At 45.3% G+C, this 17496-nt stretch overlaps 6 protein-coding genes across 6 annotated transcripts; 3 read left to right on the top strand and 3 right to left on the bottom strand.

Moving 5' to 3' along the window:
• Positions 1-480: 480 nt before the first annotated feature.
• Positions 481-4031, bottom strand: LOC108150333 (sorting nexin lst-4). Its single transcript, XM_017278455.2, has 3 exons — positions 3133-4031; positions 1537-2189; positions 481-1090 (listed from the first exon to the last, which is right to left on the bottom strand). Exons 1-3 carry the CDS (start codon positions 3889-3891, stop codon positions 799-801), a joined length of 1704 nt encoding a protein of 567 aa, XP_017133944.1. The 5' UTR covers positions 3892-4031; the 3' UTR covers positions 481-798.
• A 704-nt stretch (positions 4032-4735) lies between these two features.
• On the top strand, positions 4736-8302 carry LOC108150311 (cell wall protein DAN4). Its single transcript, XM_017278426.2, is given in 2 exon segments — positions 4736-5041; positions 6307-8302. Coding segments are annotated over 2 exon segments (795 nt in total). The 5' UTR covers positions 4736-4968; the 3' UTR covers positions 7029-8302.
• A 247-nt stretch (positions 8303-8549) lies between these two features.
• Positions 8550-9860, bottom strand: LOC108150310 (nucleolin). The gene has a single exon (XM_017278425.2). It carries the CDS (start codon positions 9756-9758, stop codon positions 8631-8633), a length of 1128 nt encoding a protein of 375 aa, XP_017133914.1. The 5' UTR covers positions 9759-9860; the 3' UTR covers positions 8550-8630.
• Positions 9861-9903: 43 nt separating this feature from the next.
• On the top strand, positions 9904-11071 carry LOC108150360. The gene is made up of 2 exons (XM_017278494.2): positions 9904-10047; positions 10119-11071. Exons 1-2 carry the CDS (start codon positions 9960-9962, stop codon positions 11069-11071), a joined length of 1041 nt encoding a protein of 346 aa, XP_017133983.1. The 5' UTR covers positions 9904-9959.
• On the bottom strand, positions 11035-13720 carry LOC108150358 (nibrin). The gene is made up of 4 exons (XM_017278492.2): positions 13660-13720; positions 12782-13594; positions 11235-12721; positions 11035-11175 (listed from the first exon to the last, which is right to left on the bottom strand). Exons 1-4 carry the CDS (start codon positions 13676-13678, stop codon positions 11095-11097), a joined length of 2400 nt encoding a protein of 799 aa, XP_017133981.1. The 5' UTR covers positions 13679-13720; the 3' UTR covers positions 11035-11094.
• Positions 13721-14018: 298 nt separating this feature from the next.
• On the top strand, positions 14019-17263 carry LOC108150357 (integrator complex subunit 7). The gene is made up of 2 exons (XM_017278491.2): positions 14019-15597; positions 15652-17263. The coding sequence occupies exons 1-2, from the start codon at positions 14128-14130 to the stop codon at positions 17185-17187; spliced, it is 3006 nt and encodes a 1001-aa protein (XP_017133980.1). The 5' UTR covers positions 14019-14127; the 3' UTR covers positions 17188-17263.
• The last annotated feature ends 233 nt before the right edge of the window (positions 17264-17496 follow it).

Here is a 17496-nt window from a genome sequence, read left to right as displayed (position 1 = left end):
ACACTTAGTGATCCCTGATCCCTGCTCCCCATCCCCAGATCCCACTCCGTCTATCCTTCTTATCGCCAGGACAATCCTCGGACCCCCAGACCCTCACAAAAAAAAAGAAACAAAAACAAAAAAACCAAAAGAAACGAAAAACCGCAGCGCTAAAAGGCAAACAACCAATTTTGTATTCATTCCGAAATGTGTTTTCTTTTTTGTTTTTACTAGTTATTACGCTGATTATTTATGAACACGATGGAAATGAAAATGGAAATCCCTAACATGTGCAATCTAACATTTATGTTCTAGATACAAAAACCAAACACAAGAATCACAAAACTTATTAACGCGAAAATGGCAAAGCAAAAAGCATGAAAATGCAAATGAAAATGGAAAAATAAAGAGATCCCTTTTAGAGAATTTCGCTGATAAAGGCAACAGAATAGCAAATCGCAACAGACTTTTACTTGGTGTATATATCTACAATTTCACAAGTGCTTTTTTATAAATATAATTATATTTGCTTTTCAAGTTCAGTGTATAATAGGCATATAAAAGTTAATTTCTGTATAAATACGCAACTTTTTCACTTACAAACAACATTATGTAATATTTTTTTGTTTAACATTTAGTTAGAACCACGCTTAAAATAAGAGTTCCTTTCTAAGGCATTTGAAATGCGCGCGTGCGAATGTTTTCAGCTATATATCAGAGTGTGTGTGTGTGTTTCTGTGGAAGTGTGTGCCCGGTGTGGTTTCTTTGTTTCTTTGTGCTCCCAGCCGATCTCCAGCGATAAGTCCACGGATGAGTCCACTACTCGATTTGCCGACTGGCCTCCTGCAGACGTGCCACCACGCCCTGGTAGAACTTAATTTGCTCGCCAATGAAATTCTTCAGCGTGTGCTTCAAATGCGTATCCCGCTCGCTCTTAAAGTGGGTCAATTCGGCCAGAACCGTGTAGGAGACGACATCAGTGCGTCGATTCACGTCGTGCAGCTGGGGATTGTTCATCTTCCCCTCGCCAGCCAATCGCTCGCAGTCCTTGCGCTTCTGTATGGCGCCCTTGTGAGTGGAGAAGATATCCGGAAAGCAGCTGAGAACGCCCCTTTTTGAATAAAAAAAACGAAATAGTAATTAGATAATGTTTCTAAAAGTGATGGAAAGCCAGAGCAATTTCAAGAATATATAAACTCTATCTGATACCCCAATAAAGGTCATCATACGAAATAATCGAATAGGAAATCTCAAAATAACCTATTGGCAGCTAATCTAATTTTCTTGCGAAAGTGGGGTACTTGTGCTCTTCGCAAAGAAAACTTAAAAGTTCTAAGAAAAGAATGTTTACTTCCTAAGAGTAAACAATTTAAGCAACTAAATGTGATTCGTTTACGAATAACAATTCAACTTGATTACTAACGTTGGATATCTCAATTATAAATCATCATTATTTTAATTGCTTGTTATTTCATTCGATCATCTATTGTTATAGCATTTTGATTATATAAAAGTTAAACAAAGGCAACTTTCCCTCTTTAAAAGACACCAACTCACCTGTAGATGTGCAATCTATCGGAGAGGGGTATCCAATCTTGCTTGGGCTGGTCGCCAAAGGCCTGGCCAATGCCAATGAAGATGCCCCCGATGCGGCCGACGCTCTCGGAGAGCGGCACCGCGTTCCGGGTGGGCGCACGCCGCTCGTCAATGGCCAACGCCTTGGCCAGGTCGGAGAGTCCGTCACCGATGCGCTGGAACTCCTTTTTACTCTGCGTCATCGAGCGCTTGGCCATGTCATTGGAAATGCTGTTCAGGTTGCGCACGGCCACGTCCATGCTGTGAATGAACTGAGTGCCCAACTCCACCTGGGCGTCCACCTTGGAGTGCAGCAGATTCTTGTCCGGCGGCGAGATGGCCAGGCAGTAGTTGACACCCATGTAGGGATCGCGCTCCGCCTTGCGCTTGCCCGACTTCCAGATCTTCTCGTCGCGGCAGGTCAGGAAATGGTACCAGACCTCGCACTTGGAGATCACCGGATGTCGGCACACCCAGTCCACGAACTCCTGCAGCTGGACGCGTCGGTGCTCCACGAATTGCTCCTCATAGCGACCCGAAATCTGCTTGTCCGGCAGCGGTGGCACCGGGATCAGGCAAAACTTGTCCACCAAACGCTCGTGCAGCCAGTCGAAGTGCTTGTAGCGACGCGACACCTAACGAAAGGGAAACCCAGATTAGATATGACCAATTAATTGTGAAATGTGACACGGAAAGTGGAACCCGGAGCGGGGGGAGGGTGGGTCAGCGGTCGGTGCTGAGTCATTCCCTGCGGCGGTTCGCAAACAGAAGCAATCATCGCATTTGGCGTTGGCTACCCAGTTGGTCAGAATTGCCCCAACAAAGAAGAATTTAAATGGTTTTATCGACGCTGCAATACCCTGCTCTTTATAGCATTTTTTTTAAAGAAATGGACGTATTTGTGGTTTTAGGAACAGCTTAAAATGTTACTTAAATTTGATATACAAGTAACTATATTAATTAATATAAACCATTAACATTTATAATTCAAGTTTTTTCAATAATAATAATAATAAAAAAATAAATATATCCAATGAAAAATTTATTTTTTAATGGAAAAAAAAGCAAATAAAATTTAGTTTTCAATAAAACAAATATTTTTAAAAATATTTGTTTGTTATTTAGCTTGTTTAGATGATAAAGAACTTTAAAGCAAAATAAGCAAATAAAAAAGGTAAATATGTTATGTGAGAACATTTAGATTTGAAGAAAGTTTCAGTGAGATAAACAATCTTATATAAAGAGTAGACATACTCTCCAACTGAGTTAGAGTTGCAGAGAGGTCATTTCAAAGGTCGATTCAGTTGGGAAATGCTGGCCGGCAATTAGTGCGGAGCTCCAATAAACAAAGGATTGCTATTTTTCTTCGACTCCCGTCAACGCTTTGTCTTCCCGAAAGCATATGACCCAGCCCAAATTACCCTTGGCAGAGGGTAGAGCAAAAAAAAAAAACAAATAAACAAGCCACATGAAAAGCTGAAAAGAAGCACTGCACCCGCTGTTACACACTCACACGGCGCGGAGCTTTATCGTATTGTGTTGTTAATCACGGCGATATCAGCGGAGTAGTCAACTTACGGATATGTTGTTGAAACTAGGCGTCAGTTGGTAGGCAATGAACGTCTTCATCCCCTTGAACTTGGACTCTTTCTTTGGACTGGCCACCACAACGGAGTAGGGTGAATGGTTCTGCGTCCACTGGTAGATGGAGTCCTCCTGCTGTGTGATGTAGGCCATCTCGCATTCGGGTATCTTCTCCCTGGGGCTGGACAGACCGAGTATGTACGAGTCGGAGCTCTTGGCGAACATGCCCTTCTTGACGGTGCCGGCAGCGCCAGTTCCTCCGGCCATGGAGGCCAGCGATTGGGTGTCGTCACTGGGGGCAATGGGTAGGTGTTTGTTATCGTAGTCACTGGTGGAATGCGACAGTCCTCCGGCGCGTGACGCCTGTCCGGCGGACTTAAGGCCACCGGGACCAATCGCCGAATAGGTGTTATCATCGTTGTCATCGCTCCAGTCGTCCTCATCGTCCCAATTGCTGCCGTCGTCCTCCGCCGTCTGATCGTATCGGGGCGGCGGTGACGAGGCAAACGGGTCCGGCACCTGTGGCACCGACGTGGCTCCACTGGCGCTCAGTTTCTGGGCCTCCGCCGCCGACATCACCTCCACGTAGGCCGCCGGAAAGAGGCCCACCTGCCCGCGGGCGTTCTTGCCCTCCCACCAGCCCTCACCCACGTCGCTCCGCGTCACCGAGAGCACATCGCCCGTGGCGATCGAGAGCTCCGAGGAGCCCGGCTCGCCGCTGAAGTCGTACATTGCGCGCACGTACGAGGTCATCTTGACTTGCTCCTGTCCTGCTAGGTCCTTTAGTCCTTTAGGTAAATTCGAATCCCGTGTCCACAGGGGCCATAAACAGACAAAAAATAACTACTAAATCTGAATCACCGACTGTGTGACCGCACTGCGGATTACGGAAATATACCGAAAATAACCTAATCGTTTTGCAGCACTACTGAAAAGGTTTAGCAACACTTAAATATTAGGGGGACTTTAAATGAAGGTTGTTCCATTGCATTTGTAAACTTATGCATATCGACATATGTAAAAATGTTGTTTAGTAATTTTCTATAAAATAAAGAAAATAACTAGTGATTGTAGTTTGTTTTTTGAAGCGTCATGCTGGAAATAGTTTGATATATTTTCCTGTGTTTGTTATTTATGAATCAGTGTTAGTTTATAAATGCGTATAAATTTAAAAATATGATCTACTTGGTATTCACAATTTACAATTCTGTTGTTTTTAGCAAAATCATTTTTAAAAAAGAGTACCTTATGTGCACTTTAATATTACTTTAGGAGCTGTAGGTGCAATATTCCGTTGGAATATATATATAATATATGTTTGAATTTAATGATTTCCAAGATATTTTATATCTTTGTGCTTTTTATTGAATATAGGACTTTTGTTGGTTTTATAAACACAGCAAGCGAAGTCAACAATGAAATTTCTAATTGTGCTGTTAGAGTGTTGATAGTGAAATATCATTTATTTATTTTGCTGAAATGAAAAGCCGAACGGTCACTCAAGTAGTTTAAGGAATTCCCCTACTAATTAGTGAAAAGTGGCAGGGCTGCAACTCATGGCTCAGCTGGCGATGTATCGGGATGCATCGGAGTATCGAGTTGGCATAAAAAAAATCTGGTCTTCGTGTCGTGTTATTCATTAATTGCGCGTTGCTTTAATTTGTGGGTGAGCAAAATCGGAGCTCGGCGATATCGTCCAGTTGTGCAATACTTGATTTCAGCGGTATCTGTAACTCCGTAAATCCCTCTCCACTTGGAAAACCCATTTTTGCAGCCGCATACTTGCAGATACACTTCACTTCGTTTCGATTTTATATTCTCCCGACCACAATGAATCGGCAGGCGAAATTCCTAATCCTATGCCTGTTTGTGGGGCTCTTCTCGGCAAATTTATGCGACGAAGGTGAGTCTGGAATCAAATTAAATCGAATTAAAATCAATTAGAAAACAAGAATACACTCATTTCTCAATTATGCACCCACACATTGCATGTGCAGGCGAGTGTACGTGTGAGCGAACATTTTCGTATGTGTGGGTGTGGGGTTTTTAAATACCAACTCCTTTATTGAATATCAATTCTCCGGCCATTTTCTCTTTCTCCAATTGGGGGTAATGTTCTCGTTAAATAAACCATCTAGAACTGTGCATACTTCAAAGCTCCCTTCCAAATTGCTAAGATCCATTCCGATTTATTTTGTATTATTATGTCTAGGCATCTCATATTTTCGTAATGACAGAGATTTAACCTAATTTCTGTGACACCTATTTGTCATCATTATCTGCTGTTTCTTAAACAAGAAATACAGTTGTTAGTTCCCATTATGTGAAACAAAAATAGAAATCTTTGCTTTTATAATAGAAGCAAATTAAAGTTAAACTTAGCTTGAGAACAAAAATGTGTTTTGAAAGAAAAATGTTGAAATTTTTAATTTTTTTAGGTTTTTACAATTCAATACTTCAAAAATGCTCGATTCTATTGGTTTTTTTATCTTTAGTTTTCACCATTTTGAAACCATTAAGATAATTTCTCTCCATTAGTATCTTTGCTTGTTTCTTGTATGTACATTTTTTTTAAAAAACCATTCCTTGTTTTTGTTCAAAACCATGGCAAATTCGTAAAATTCGTTTGTGCTGTTATCAACTTTGCCAATTTTTTTGTGTTCGATGACTCATCCATCTTTATCTTTGCTGGTTATTTTACAAGCGCCATTTTTTAATCAATGATAAATTATTATTCTAAAAAAAAATAATTTGATAAGATTGAAATATGTACTCAAGCCTATGTTTTCCGCCTCGGAATTTCGGATTGAAATTGAGGGATACAAGAAATCGTTATAAGCCTACAAAAAAACAACAAATTGTAGAATTTATTTGTGTTAAATCCACGTGTCCCAATAAAATATTGAGACCCAGAATCTATCATTTATAATATGTCATATTGAGGAATTCAGGTGGGGTAGGCCCATTTATCAATGTCTTGCTTTAGTACACTTACAAAAAAAGGTTTACCATTTACATTTATGTAGCTATAATAACTTTTTAATTGACAAATTCTAAAACAAGTTCATCTGTAGTTAGATTAGTTTAGTTTTAAATTACCATGTAATCGAGAAAATGGCATTTGACATTTCTTTCTATTTACGGTTTCATTTCAAATGTCCTCTTTAGCGGCAAAAACCACACCGGACACCACTACCACGCCTGTCCCAACGCCGGATCCCAAGAACACCACTACAACGCCTGCTCCAACTCCGGATCCCAAGACCACGACAACGACCCTTGCACCGCCGGATACAAGCACTCCTTCGACCACACCGCCGACCACTCCGAATACTACAACGACGCCAGCAACCACAACATCTACCACTGACAAGCCCACTACTACCACCACTCCGGCCAGCACCACCACTACTGTGCCTACGACCACAACGCCCGTTACTTCCACCACTCCGCCGGCGAACGTGACCACAACAACGCCGTCGCCACATACATCGACCACTCCGGCGCCCAAGCCAGTGCCATGCGGCCATTTCGACGGATCCTCGTTCATCGGCGGCATTGTGCTGACCCTGGGCCTGCTGGCCATTGGACTGGTGGCCTACAAGTTCTATAAGGCCCGCAACGAGCGCAACTACCACACCCTTTGAGCCGCCACCGCCTTTACGTCGGCCTTCAATGCGGCAGCCGGAGCGGCGGCGGCCAGCAGCAGTGCCGCATCAACGGATGCGGAACGCGTGCGGTTCGTCCAGCCTTCGATACCGCTAAGATCGCCGCCGGCGCAGCCGCCTCCACCGCCACCCACCCAACTGGGCGGTGGCAGTGGTGGCGGGGCGGCGGCAGCTCCACAAAACTGCTCGCCATCGGCCCGTGATCGGCTGTTGCACACGTAATTTAAACGCGGGGAACTACAGTAAAATACCCATATAAATGCTATCCAAAGAGAATCCCCGATATTCCCAGCACACAAAACACAGTCAAGTAAAGTAAAGTTCTTTAATTCAATGATAACCCCCCAGAGCGGATTTAAAGCGGGCCAGATAGGAGCAGGCTCTAGGTTCTTAAATGCTTTCCTCCTTATCAGTCACATGACGAGACCGACCCACAACACACACAACACACTCAGAAAGTAACACAAATATTTGTCTTTTATGCATTGCATCCATATGTAGTAAGGAGGGTACGGTTTTTGCAAACATCAGTTTATCAGCAACTTGAGCGGATGTTCAACGCCTTATAGAGGAGCCGGCGGAGCCTGTCACAGGGCTCCAAGGGCGACCATGAACAGAGAAATGAGTAATGAGATCGTAACGAAACTGTAACGAAACTGAACGAAACGAGAGGAGTAAGAACAAATAAGAGCAAATATGTGAGACTGCTTGATAGCGAGAAAGTGAACAGATCAGAAAACGGAAAGCGGCTGGCTACGGCTTTGTTTCTGGAATTCATAGAGCTACGAAAGGAAATATATAAATTTTGATTATATTTACACAATTTTGAATAACTAAAATCAATTCATTCTAGGAACTAAGAATATTTACTATCTAAACCGAGCTATACAAAACGGAAACGCGTTTCAATTTACCTATTTAGTGTGCATTTTTACCCTTACCCTTACCTTCATAAAATTTAACGATTGCGCTGCGTTTCCCCGGTCTTCGCCCACTTATCGATTATCATCCTCCTCATCACCCCTCCCCCAAATGCCGGGGTCTGTGGTATTGCAAAAAATCAATAAAGCAACTCACGATGCACAGCAACAGGATGTACGGATTGCAGTGCACGGTTGATATGCGTTTATATGCGATATAAACAAATATTTATACTGCTGAATAGATTGCAACTGAGGAGCCACCCCATGTTAATGCATATACGCAAATGTTGAATATTTTGTACTAGAATTGAAACTATACATATGAATTACTTTTACCTACCCGCGCTTACTGTTGAATAAATACACCTTTGAAGCTACAAATCGATCACATGAACCCGTCAAGTTTACGCGAATGAACACTCTGTGCACAGGAAAATCTCATAAGTATATAAGCTAAAGTAACCAATCAATGTATATCCAGTAAATCACTCAGCCGGCTTACTAATATATATATATATAAATATATCTATGTCTGTATATCGTGTACGATAATAAATATTTTAAAAATTTAAACATGCTCTATTTATTTCTCACGAATATTTAAGACACATTATCCTAAAGTTGCAAGAAACATAAAAATGTCTTCTTTTATTAAACAGTATGGCTAAGCAACAAATAAATGTAAAAGATTTTAATATGGCTCGGGCAATGGTAATAATAAATTCTTTCTGCTCTTTAAAGCTTAAACCTAAAAGGTAAAGTTTTTTATAACTTTAAAAATCAGTTTCTAAAAAAAAATTAAATAAAACTCATTTGGTGCTTGGTTTTACACATACATATGTAATTAATTGTCAATTAAGAATGGGAAGTTTTATTAAAATTAGGAAACATTAACTACTTTCTATTCAGCGCTTAGTTTCTTTAACTTTTTCGGTGTCTTAATGTTAGTTTTCCCCTTGGGCGACTTTCTCTTTAGGTTTTCTTTCGATTTCTGTTGAATGATCTCTGGTTTCTTAATTTCGGGGGCTTCCTCTTTTACCTCCGTGGACTTTTGGTTATCTTGCGACTTTGTCTGCTGGTTTTCTTTAGCAGGGGATTTCCCATTTTTCGATTTTCGCTTGAGCTTATCTTTCGGGCTGCGCTTTTTCTGAGTGTTGAAGCGCAGTATCAGTTGCGTGCCCGCCAGACTGTACTTCTGTTTGATGACCTTGCGTGCAGCGTGGGTGGTGGGCAGGGTTACGGTTGCAGCACTAGAGTCACGGAATTTACCCTTGCCCGGACGTATCTGAATGTCCACCGCCTCCTCGAACAGCTGGCGCACCTGGGCCACCGAACTTGTCTTGGGCAGATTGGTGATGACCACGGACGAGGTGAAATTGCCCTTGGCCAGCACCTTCTTGGTGGCCCTCTTCATCAGCGACTTGGTGCGCCTGTTCTCCACGGCTGTCTGCTTGCGGGTCACCAACTCGTTGACAAACTTATCAGAATCCGTCTTGGGCAGGGACACAAAGATGCCCTTGTACTTTGCATCCTTCTCGATGGAGGTTTTGATGTCCCCGAAGGCCTTGTCGCGGTCCTCCTTGGACTTGAAGTCCACCAGGCAGAAGCGGGCGTGCTTCTGACGAGGCTTCGTGGACTTGACCACCAGTGGATGCAGTGCCTTCACCTTGGCATTGAACTCCTCCACATCCAGGGGCAGTTTCTGGGGGAATCGGACGTACAAGCGAGTGCCCTTTAGCTGCTCGTACTTGGTGTGGATCTTGTCTTCGATGATCTCCGCCCTGCTTTTGGGAGCGGGCTGCACTTTCTCCTCCTCTTCATCATCATCTTCATCGGATTCCGTGTCACTGGCGGCCAGATCCAGTTCGGATCCATCGGAATCCTCCTCCTCGGAGTCTCCTGAAAGTGCATCCTCCCCTTCGGATGCCTCGGAGCCTCCTGAAAGTTCCTCCTCCTCTTCGGATGCCTCGGAGTCTCCTGACAGCAATTCCTCCTCTTTGGGTGCACTTTCCACTTGCTTTTTCTTCATGTTTTGTCGGTAAATTAAAATGTTTTTAATTCTACAGGTCTATTTCGATAGGACTTTTTATCGGGCAACGATAATTTCAGTTCGCACGTGTAGGTTTCAGTGTGACCAGGTCACGCGATTAGAAAAATCGCAACATAAAATATTTTCAGCTGGTAATGCTGCTATATACCTGTGTTTGTTTACCTTTTTCCAAAACTCAGCATGGCCAATGAAAGTCCTTATTTTTGGAATGAATTTGAATTAAAACAACCGCCGTTGGTGACCCTACAAGTGGAGGACACGGGCTTTGGTAGGTTGCATCCATTTGCAAAGCTAATACATACATTTGTTTAAAACAGATTCCCCCATGTTCCCCCACAGCCAAAAATGTCTTTGTGGTCATCAACAGGTTCCTGCAACAGTTGTCCGAACCGGATGCCAAGAATTTCGAGGAGACTGCGGCCCTGATAGGACGACTGATGGCGCGCAGAAAGAACTCCTTCCGAAATATGCCAGGATTCCGAGCACTCTGTAAGCTAAATGCTGCGCTGTGCCGCCTTCTCCGTTTGGATTTGGGCAGGGACTTGGTGCAGTTCCGCGGTGCCCTGCCGGATGCCTGTGATTCGGATCTAGCTGGACCCATGCCCACGCGAAGCAGCTTTGAGTTTATTTTGGTGCGCCTGCTGGGTTTCTACCATCTCCACGAGCGGATCAAGGAGTGCTGCATTAAGGCAGCCACCTATTTCATCCAACTCCTTCGGAACAACTTCTTCATGGACTTCACCACGCTATTAATCGCAGCCATTGCAAAGATTAACAAACTGAGCTCCCTGCAGGCCAGCAAAAGTGCCAATCTTTATAATAAGCTGCGCCCTCAGGTATCGAATTTTCCCCAGGTGGCTAAGCACAAGTTCCTGGCGGAGAATCAGGAGTTGCCTTTAAAACTGCAGCCCCTCCAGAGCACAAATAATCAAACAAAGGAGGCAGCCACACCCGCTTTGGTTCTAAAAGCCCAAAAGATAATCACCAAGGTGGAAAAATCCAAACTGGAGGCCAAATCCGATGTAGGTACTTTAATAGCCAGAAAAGACACACCTGAAACCAAAACGAAATTCAATGAGGAGGCTCTAGCCACCGTGGCGGATGCACAGCAGTTTATTGCCCGTGAGTCCAAAGCCAGAAAACAGAATCCCCCGCCGGAATCCTGCCTAACCAAGAGTATACCCAAGCACGAGTGGCTGGCCGCCCAGACGCTCTTCCAGCGCAAGTTGTCGAAGGATCCCGTCAAGGCCTTGAGCATATTTCGCAAGTTTATTATAAGCAAAATAAAGTAAACTCGGACAAGACAAAAGACTATTTATAGACAGGTCACCATGCCATCTGCCAGCTGAAGACTCTTTAGAGCCACAATACGCCGTTGAGGATGAGGATTGTTCGTCTAAAAGGGTATAAAAAATTATATTTACTATAAACCTACATTTATATTTCAATGCCCACCTTGACAAACTTCTTAAAGTTCTTGCGACCGCTGTACTTGCTCACAGAAGAATCCCCAAGAGAGGCATCCAGCTCATCTTGAGAGCGATTGATGATATTAAGGTTGCACATGCGCACCTGGATGCTGTCTTTCATGGCGGAAAGCCATTTCTCTGCGTCGGGATCCGTCTTGATGGAGTTTTCCAGCGAAACTTCTGGATCTGGTTTTATCTCGGATTTCAAATCATCATGTAGCCTGCTGCACGATAACCAACCACTTATATCCACTTTTTTGGGTAGCTCCTTCCGCTGCACTACTATATACTTGGATTTTTTCTTTGTTTCAACTTCGGGAAGGAATGGTTCGGTCAGGACGGAGTCCTGGTCAACAGCATCGCTTGGTCTTTCCGAATTGAAGTTGAACAAGCCATCCGTTGAATCTTCATGGGTCTGCTTCTCTGGATTCTTCTTCTTTTTCTTGCTGTCCACAAAATTGAAGAGATTTTCGCAGTCGTCGCTGTCGCTTTCGTTTAATGGTTCCAGACGCAATCGCTTGCGAGGTTGTGTCTGGGACTGGGAATCCACCTGGGAAGGCAACGAGGCCGGCTCATGCGGCTGTGATTTCTCCAAAAAGTTGATCACACTGATTCTGCCAGGCGGTTTTCCCTTGGCCGCTGACTTGGGCTGAACAACTTTCTCTGCGGTCTTGATGGGACTTTTCCGGAATTGAAAGAGATCACCAACATCCTCTTCGTCATCCAAGGCCACTGACAGAACAGGACGTTTAGTCCCTGTCGACTGCTTTTCCGGCTGTTGGTTTGTGATATTTGTAGCCACTGATTTGGAGCTGAGGCGTGGTGATGTCCTGGAAACAACTGGCGCTTCTGCCCTCTTACTGACCGCTGGAGAGCTGTCAGCTACAGGAACTGTAGATTCTTTTTGTTTTTTGGAAGCTGTATTCTCCTCATCCGAGGAGTCTTCACAATATATGGGCTTGCCCCTATTTGTGGCATATTTCTTTGCAGCTGGAACAGGAGCCGGTGGTCGTAAATTTTCCTCTTCATCAGAGGAATCCACTAGTATGGCATTCTTGGCGATTTTCTTTGGTTTCTCTTGGACAATTGGTTTGACTCGCTTCGATGAGGTGGCTTCCTGCTCCTCATCTGAGTCGAGAATTATGGCATGACTGCGCTTACGCAACGATCTTCCGGAAGTTATAGGTTCCGAGTCGACCTGGGAAGACTGCTGCTCCAATTCAACAGCATCCGATTCGGGCACCACTAGCTCTGAGATGGCTGAGCCACTGGATTGAGCCGTATTGCGCTCCGTGTTGGGCACAATGATTGAAGAGTTGAAAGCCATCGAGGAGGTCACGGACTCCGTGATGGGCAATGATTCGTTGATGAACTTGTGTGTTGGGTTGCAGAATTCCTTGATGGAGCAATGGAGCAAGGCCATGCCAATCTCGTAGTCCTGGATTACACGTCGACCGCTCTGCTCCAGGATATCTAATGAACATCAAATTCATGTTTACTCGATCTGAATATTTAAGTTGTTTAAAGGCCTACCTTGTATACTATTGATGGATTCAGTGGCCTGCGACTGAGATGAAGGAACATACTGTATGACTATCACATCACTCTTTGTTAGGAATGTCTTGCGCACACCCGAGTTGAGATCCTTGCAGGATGCCCCAGCTTTCTGCACCACTGATCCGTACATTTCGAAGTGTTTGCGATTCATGAAGACGAACGTCCTGCCGGCAAACAGACGTGTGCGTTCGGGACGCCAGGTTACATCCATGTTCGTGGGTTGGTAATCCTCTGGCTGCGGCCATCCCTCCGTGACATGAACTTTCTGCGCCGCGAGGAGCAGCTTCTTCCAGTAGGCAAAGGTCACAATGGGTTTGTTTTCCAGCAGAGCGTGCAGTAGTTTCACGGTCACCGAGACCTCGTTCATGGTAAGATGGGTGCATTCCTCCGACCAGTCTGGACTAACAGTTCCGCCCATGGGCTCGAGCATCTCTGTCAGCCATTTGATCTCTGGCCGGGTCAAAGCGGAGACGGCGGTCACTAATTTAAATCGCGTCACCTGCCAAATGCTCAAGTTTCCGCCAAACCGAATGCGAATTCCCACAGGCACCGGCGTCAGTGTCCTGGCAGGGATTTTCTGGGGCTTCTGAGACCTCCTGGGAAAGATGAAGGTCCCATATCTGGAGCCCAGGTCCTCCACTTGCAGCGAGTCATCCTCTTCGTTCTGGGGCAGGTGGATCTCCACATGGTTGCGGCTTATACTGAGATCCTGAGACACAATCAAATCCGTGCCCAGGCGTCCTACGGTGTAAACACTTTTAGCGGGCAACAAAACAAACTTTTCGTCATCTGTGGGGAGGGTTTGTAATGTTTATAAATAATTAGTTCTGTAATTTATTTATTTATTTACTCGCCTTTGGTCAAAACAAACATAACTTTAAAAACAAAAAACACGAAAACAAAATTGAAATATTGTGAAATATTTCAGTGTGACCTTTGTATACGAAATTACATACACAGAGAAAAACAATTGATGTGAAATGTGGACTTCGTATATCATAACTATTTCAAATATTGTTTATTGTTTAATAACTGTAGTCTTAAATAATTTAAGCTACTTGTTATTGAAACGTGACACACTCTAATCAAACTTTCATGGCGAAAATAAATATTTCAAAAGTATAATGAATACCCTAATCATAATAAGGTGACTATCGTAAAGTGACCAACTATCGATGCATTACAATGCCGGCGTTTCCTGCGAATGTCAAACTAGCAAGAAGAAGCATTTGCAGCCGGTTTGTTTTTGTGTCGTTTGTAAAAAAAAAAACTGAATAATTCGGGGTTTTCTCCAATAAATGTGAGTGAGGACACCAGCAACCATGGCTCACTTGACCGGCACCCGCGTCAGCACCTTTAACGAGAGCTTCCTGAACGAGAATGAGCACGACTCGAATGCGGTGCTCATGGAACTGGACAAGGGATTGCGGAGCGCCAAGCAGGGAATCCAGTGCGAGGCGATCGTCCGTTTCCCGCGGCTCTTCGAGAAGTACCCCTTTCCCATCCTCATCAACTCGTCGTTCATCAAACTGGCCGAGTTCTTTGTCAGCGGATCGAACCTCCTGCGTTTCTGGGTGCTCCGCGTTTGCCAACAAAGCGAGAATCACCTGGACAAGATCCTCAATATCGACAACTTTGTGCGCCGCATCTTCATGGTGATGCACTCCAACGATCCGGTGGCGCGGGCCCTGCTCCTGCGCACATTGGGCGCCGTGTCCCGGGTGATTCCCGAGAAGCAACAGGTTCACCATGCCATCCGCCGGGCCTTGGATAGCCACGATACCGTCGAAGTGGAGGCGGCCATCTACGCCAGCAGCTGCTTTGCCGCCCAGTCCAGTTCGTTTGCCATCAGCATGTGCGCCAAGATCTCGGACATGATCGAGTCGCTACAGGTGCCGGTTCCCATGAAGCTGCTCCTGATTCCCGTGCTGCGGCACATGCATCACGAGGCCACCACAGCCTCGCTGGTCAGTAAGCTGTGCATGGATCTGCTGCCCAAATATCCGGCCCAGAGTTTCGTGGTGGCCATAATAGACACCCTCACCCAGTTGTCTTCCCGCACGCTTGTGGGTGTGCCTGGTCAGCTGGAGGTTCTGCTGGAATTCATGCAGGATTTAAGGACTCCCGTGCGCATCCAGGTGCTGCGTTCCTTCAACGAATTGGCCGGTCGTCAGAGTGTTCATGCTTGGCCCAAACCGGCTATTAAAGCTCTCATTGGTCGGTTCGAATCTTGTACGAACTCCCAGGAGCAGTTCCTATTTCTCTCCATCCTATTGAAGCTCAGCGAATGCCCACTTACCTGCCAGCAACTGCTCCGAGAGCATCGCGAGGCCCTGCTCCGCCTGTGCATTCAGTGCATCAGCAAACTGGACGACTACACCACCGCCACTCAAGCTATGGCTGTGCTCTCGGTCTTGGTGGCTTTTGGTCTGAAAAAGGAGGCAAGTGGCGAGCAGGTAGAGGATATACTTCATATGGTTAACCTTCACATGGAGGGTTTGCTTCTTTGCACTGCCAAGCGGGCGGAGTGCACCCGGGATTTGCGAAGGGTTTTGACCTACGGAATAAGGATCACACAAGCTAATGCCGAATTTGGAACTTCCTTCATCGAAATCGTGACCAATACACTAGGCGATAAGGTTGCCTATCCGCCGGCCAATGCGGAGCTCATGTGCGAGGCATTGGTGGGTCTCTGTGAGCACTTTCAATTGCGCAAATACGCCTTTTCCACGGCAGAAGAGTTGATAGGGGACGACGATGCCATGGACACCGATGAACCACCTCCGCCAAAGGTAACTATGGCTTAACAAGTTATTAAAACAATTGCTTATACTATCAACTACTAGGTAAATCCCATGCTATCTCGCTTGCCGCTCATCTTGCACAAGCTAAACACCATAATCGACCAGGAGAACTGCGATCAACAACTTCGAACCGTGGAGATCCTCAGTGCTTTGGTGCTTCAGACCACAATGGGCTGTTATCTGCCCCAGAAAGTGGTGCAATGTTTTGAAAAGTGCCTGGGCAGACTCAACTGCTGGACGCTGTACAGGATTGCTCGCACCGCTAGCCGCTATGGTCACCACTATGTGGCTGCCCATATTTACACCAAGGTCTCCCAGATTGTGATCAGTGATCATATGCACTATTTCCTAGTGTCTCTGTCGCAGATCTCGCAGGCGGAGTGCATCCTCAACTATGGTTTGGAGTACACCTATATGCGGGACCATTATGCACCGAAAGCGGCTCCAGAACCTTTAATGCCGTTGATGAAACGCTTGGAAATGGCCAGCAATCTCTACCAGCAGGCGTTGGCCAGCCTGCGGGCCTGCTCTTCGCCCCAGCATCCGTGCACTTTTCAGCTGGAGTATCTGAAGATTAGGGCACAGTTTTTGCAAACTCTCCACTTGGCAGTGACCGTGAAGAATGCCCAGGTGATTGTGCCGCCACCGGCGATTGCTGGAAGTTTGGCTCAAAACTCGCGGGATTATCTACAAAAGTTTGGACACGTAACAAATCAGCTACGCAAGCTGGTCAAGGCGTTGAAAGCCTGTGAGGAAACGTACGCCAGACTCTACAAGTCTTCCTTTGATGCGGATCTTGTGACGCTGGAATTCCTCGAAGTGGCAGAATTCCAATGCGCTCTTTTTGCCCACATCATCGAGTCGATTTGCTATGCCACACCACCAGAACCACCGGTTTTTCTAACCACTGGCGATCACCCGGAGACGCGCTACTTTGCCGCCAGTTGCCAGCGAATGGAACAGATGCAGAAGAACCTGCCCCAGGAGCCGGCTAATGCCAAGACCATTAGCAACCGTCATTTGGATGTTATCATTGCACAGATCGAAATCATAACGAAGACGCCGCTGTGCCTGCCTCGCTACTTCTTCCAGATACTGCAATCCACGCAGATCAAGTTGTCGGTGAGTCCACAGCCCAGGAGCGCCACCGAACCCGTGAATGTCCAGTCGGGCAGTAACCTGGTGATCAAGGTGGAGGGAGTTCTGCAGCATTTCAGCAAGCAGAAGAAGCACTTCCGGCGCGTGGAGTCTGTGCAGTTGAGTCTCACCTCACAGTTAATTACGCCACCACCCCGATCCTCTCAAGAGCTGCCAAAACAGGGTGCCAACGACACGGTGACCCTCAACCAGATTGTGAAGCCGCAGCGCGATTTCCTCTCCGGCAGCTTCTTGCTACCCATCTCCAGTGGCGGGCATTTTCAGGTGACGCTGGAAACATTTGTCGTGGATGAGAACGGGATCACCTGGTGCACAGGTCCCAAATCATCAATGGTGGTGCGAGTCCTGGAGGATCCCTCCAAGCAAGGAGCACCTGCGGCGAGCACTTCCCAAGCGGTGGGACAGACGAGAAGGTTTTAAACCCTAGCTGCTTTAGTTTTAATATGGAATATTTGTTAAATATGTAATCCTAATTAAACATATACTTTACAAACGATATGATACGCATTTTAAATGTAAGTTTCCGGAAGAAACAAAAAAGTTTATCATTACCATCAAAACCGGAAGTGATTTTTTAAATACTTTTAAATTAATTATGTTTTTATTACAATAACGGCATATTAATTTTACAATTAGTTAGTTTTAAGTCGCAATCCAAATGTGAAATATACCACGAATGAAGTACTTATTATGAATTAATTGTTTTAAATGCAGGTAATTGTAATTCCA

This window comes from Drosophila elegans, unplaced genomic scaffold (assembly GCF_018152505.1).
Source record: "Drosophila elegans isolate 14027-0461.03 unplaced genomic scaffold, ASM1815250v1 contig_208, whole genome shotgun sequence".
Taxonomy (NCBI): domain Eukaryota; kingdom Metazoa; phylum Arthropoda; class Insecta; order Diptera; family Drosophilidae; genus Drosophila; species Drosophila elegans.
This window is presented reverse-complemented; position numbering and strand designations above follow the sequence as displayed.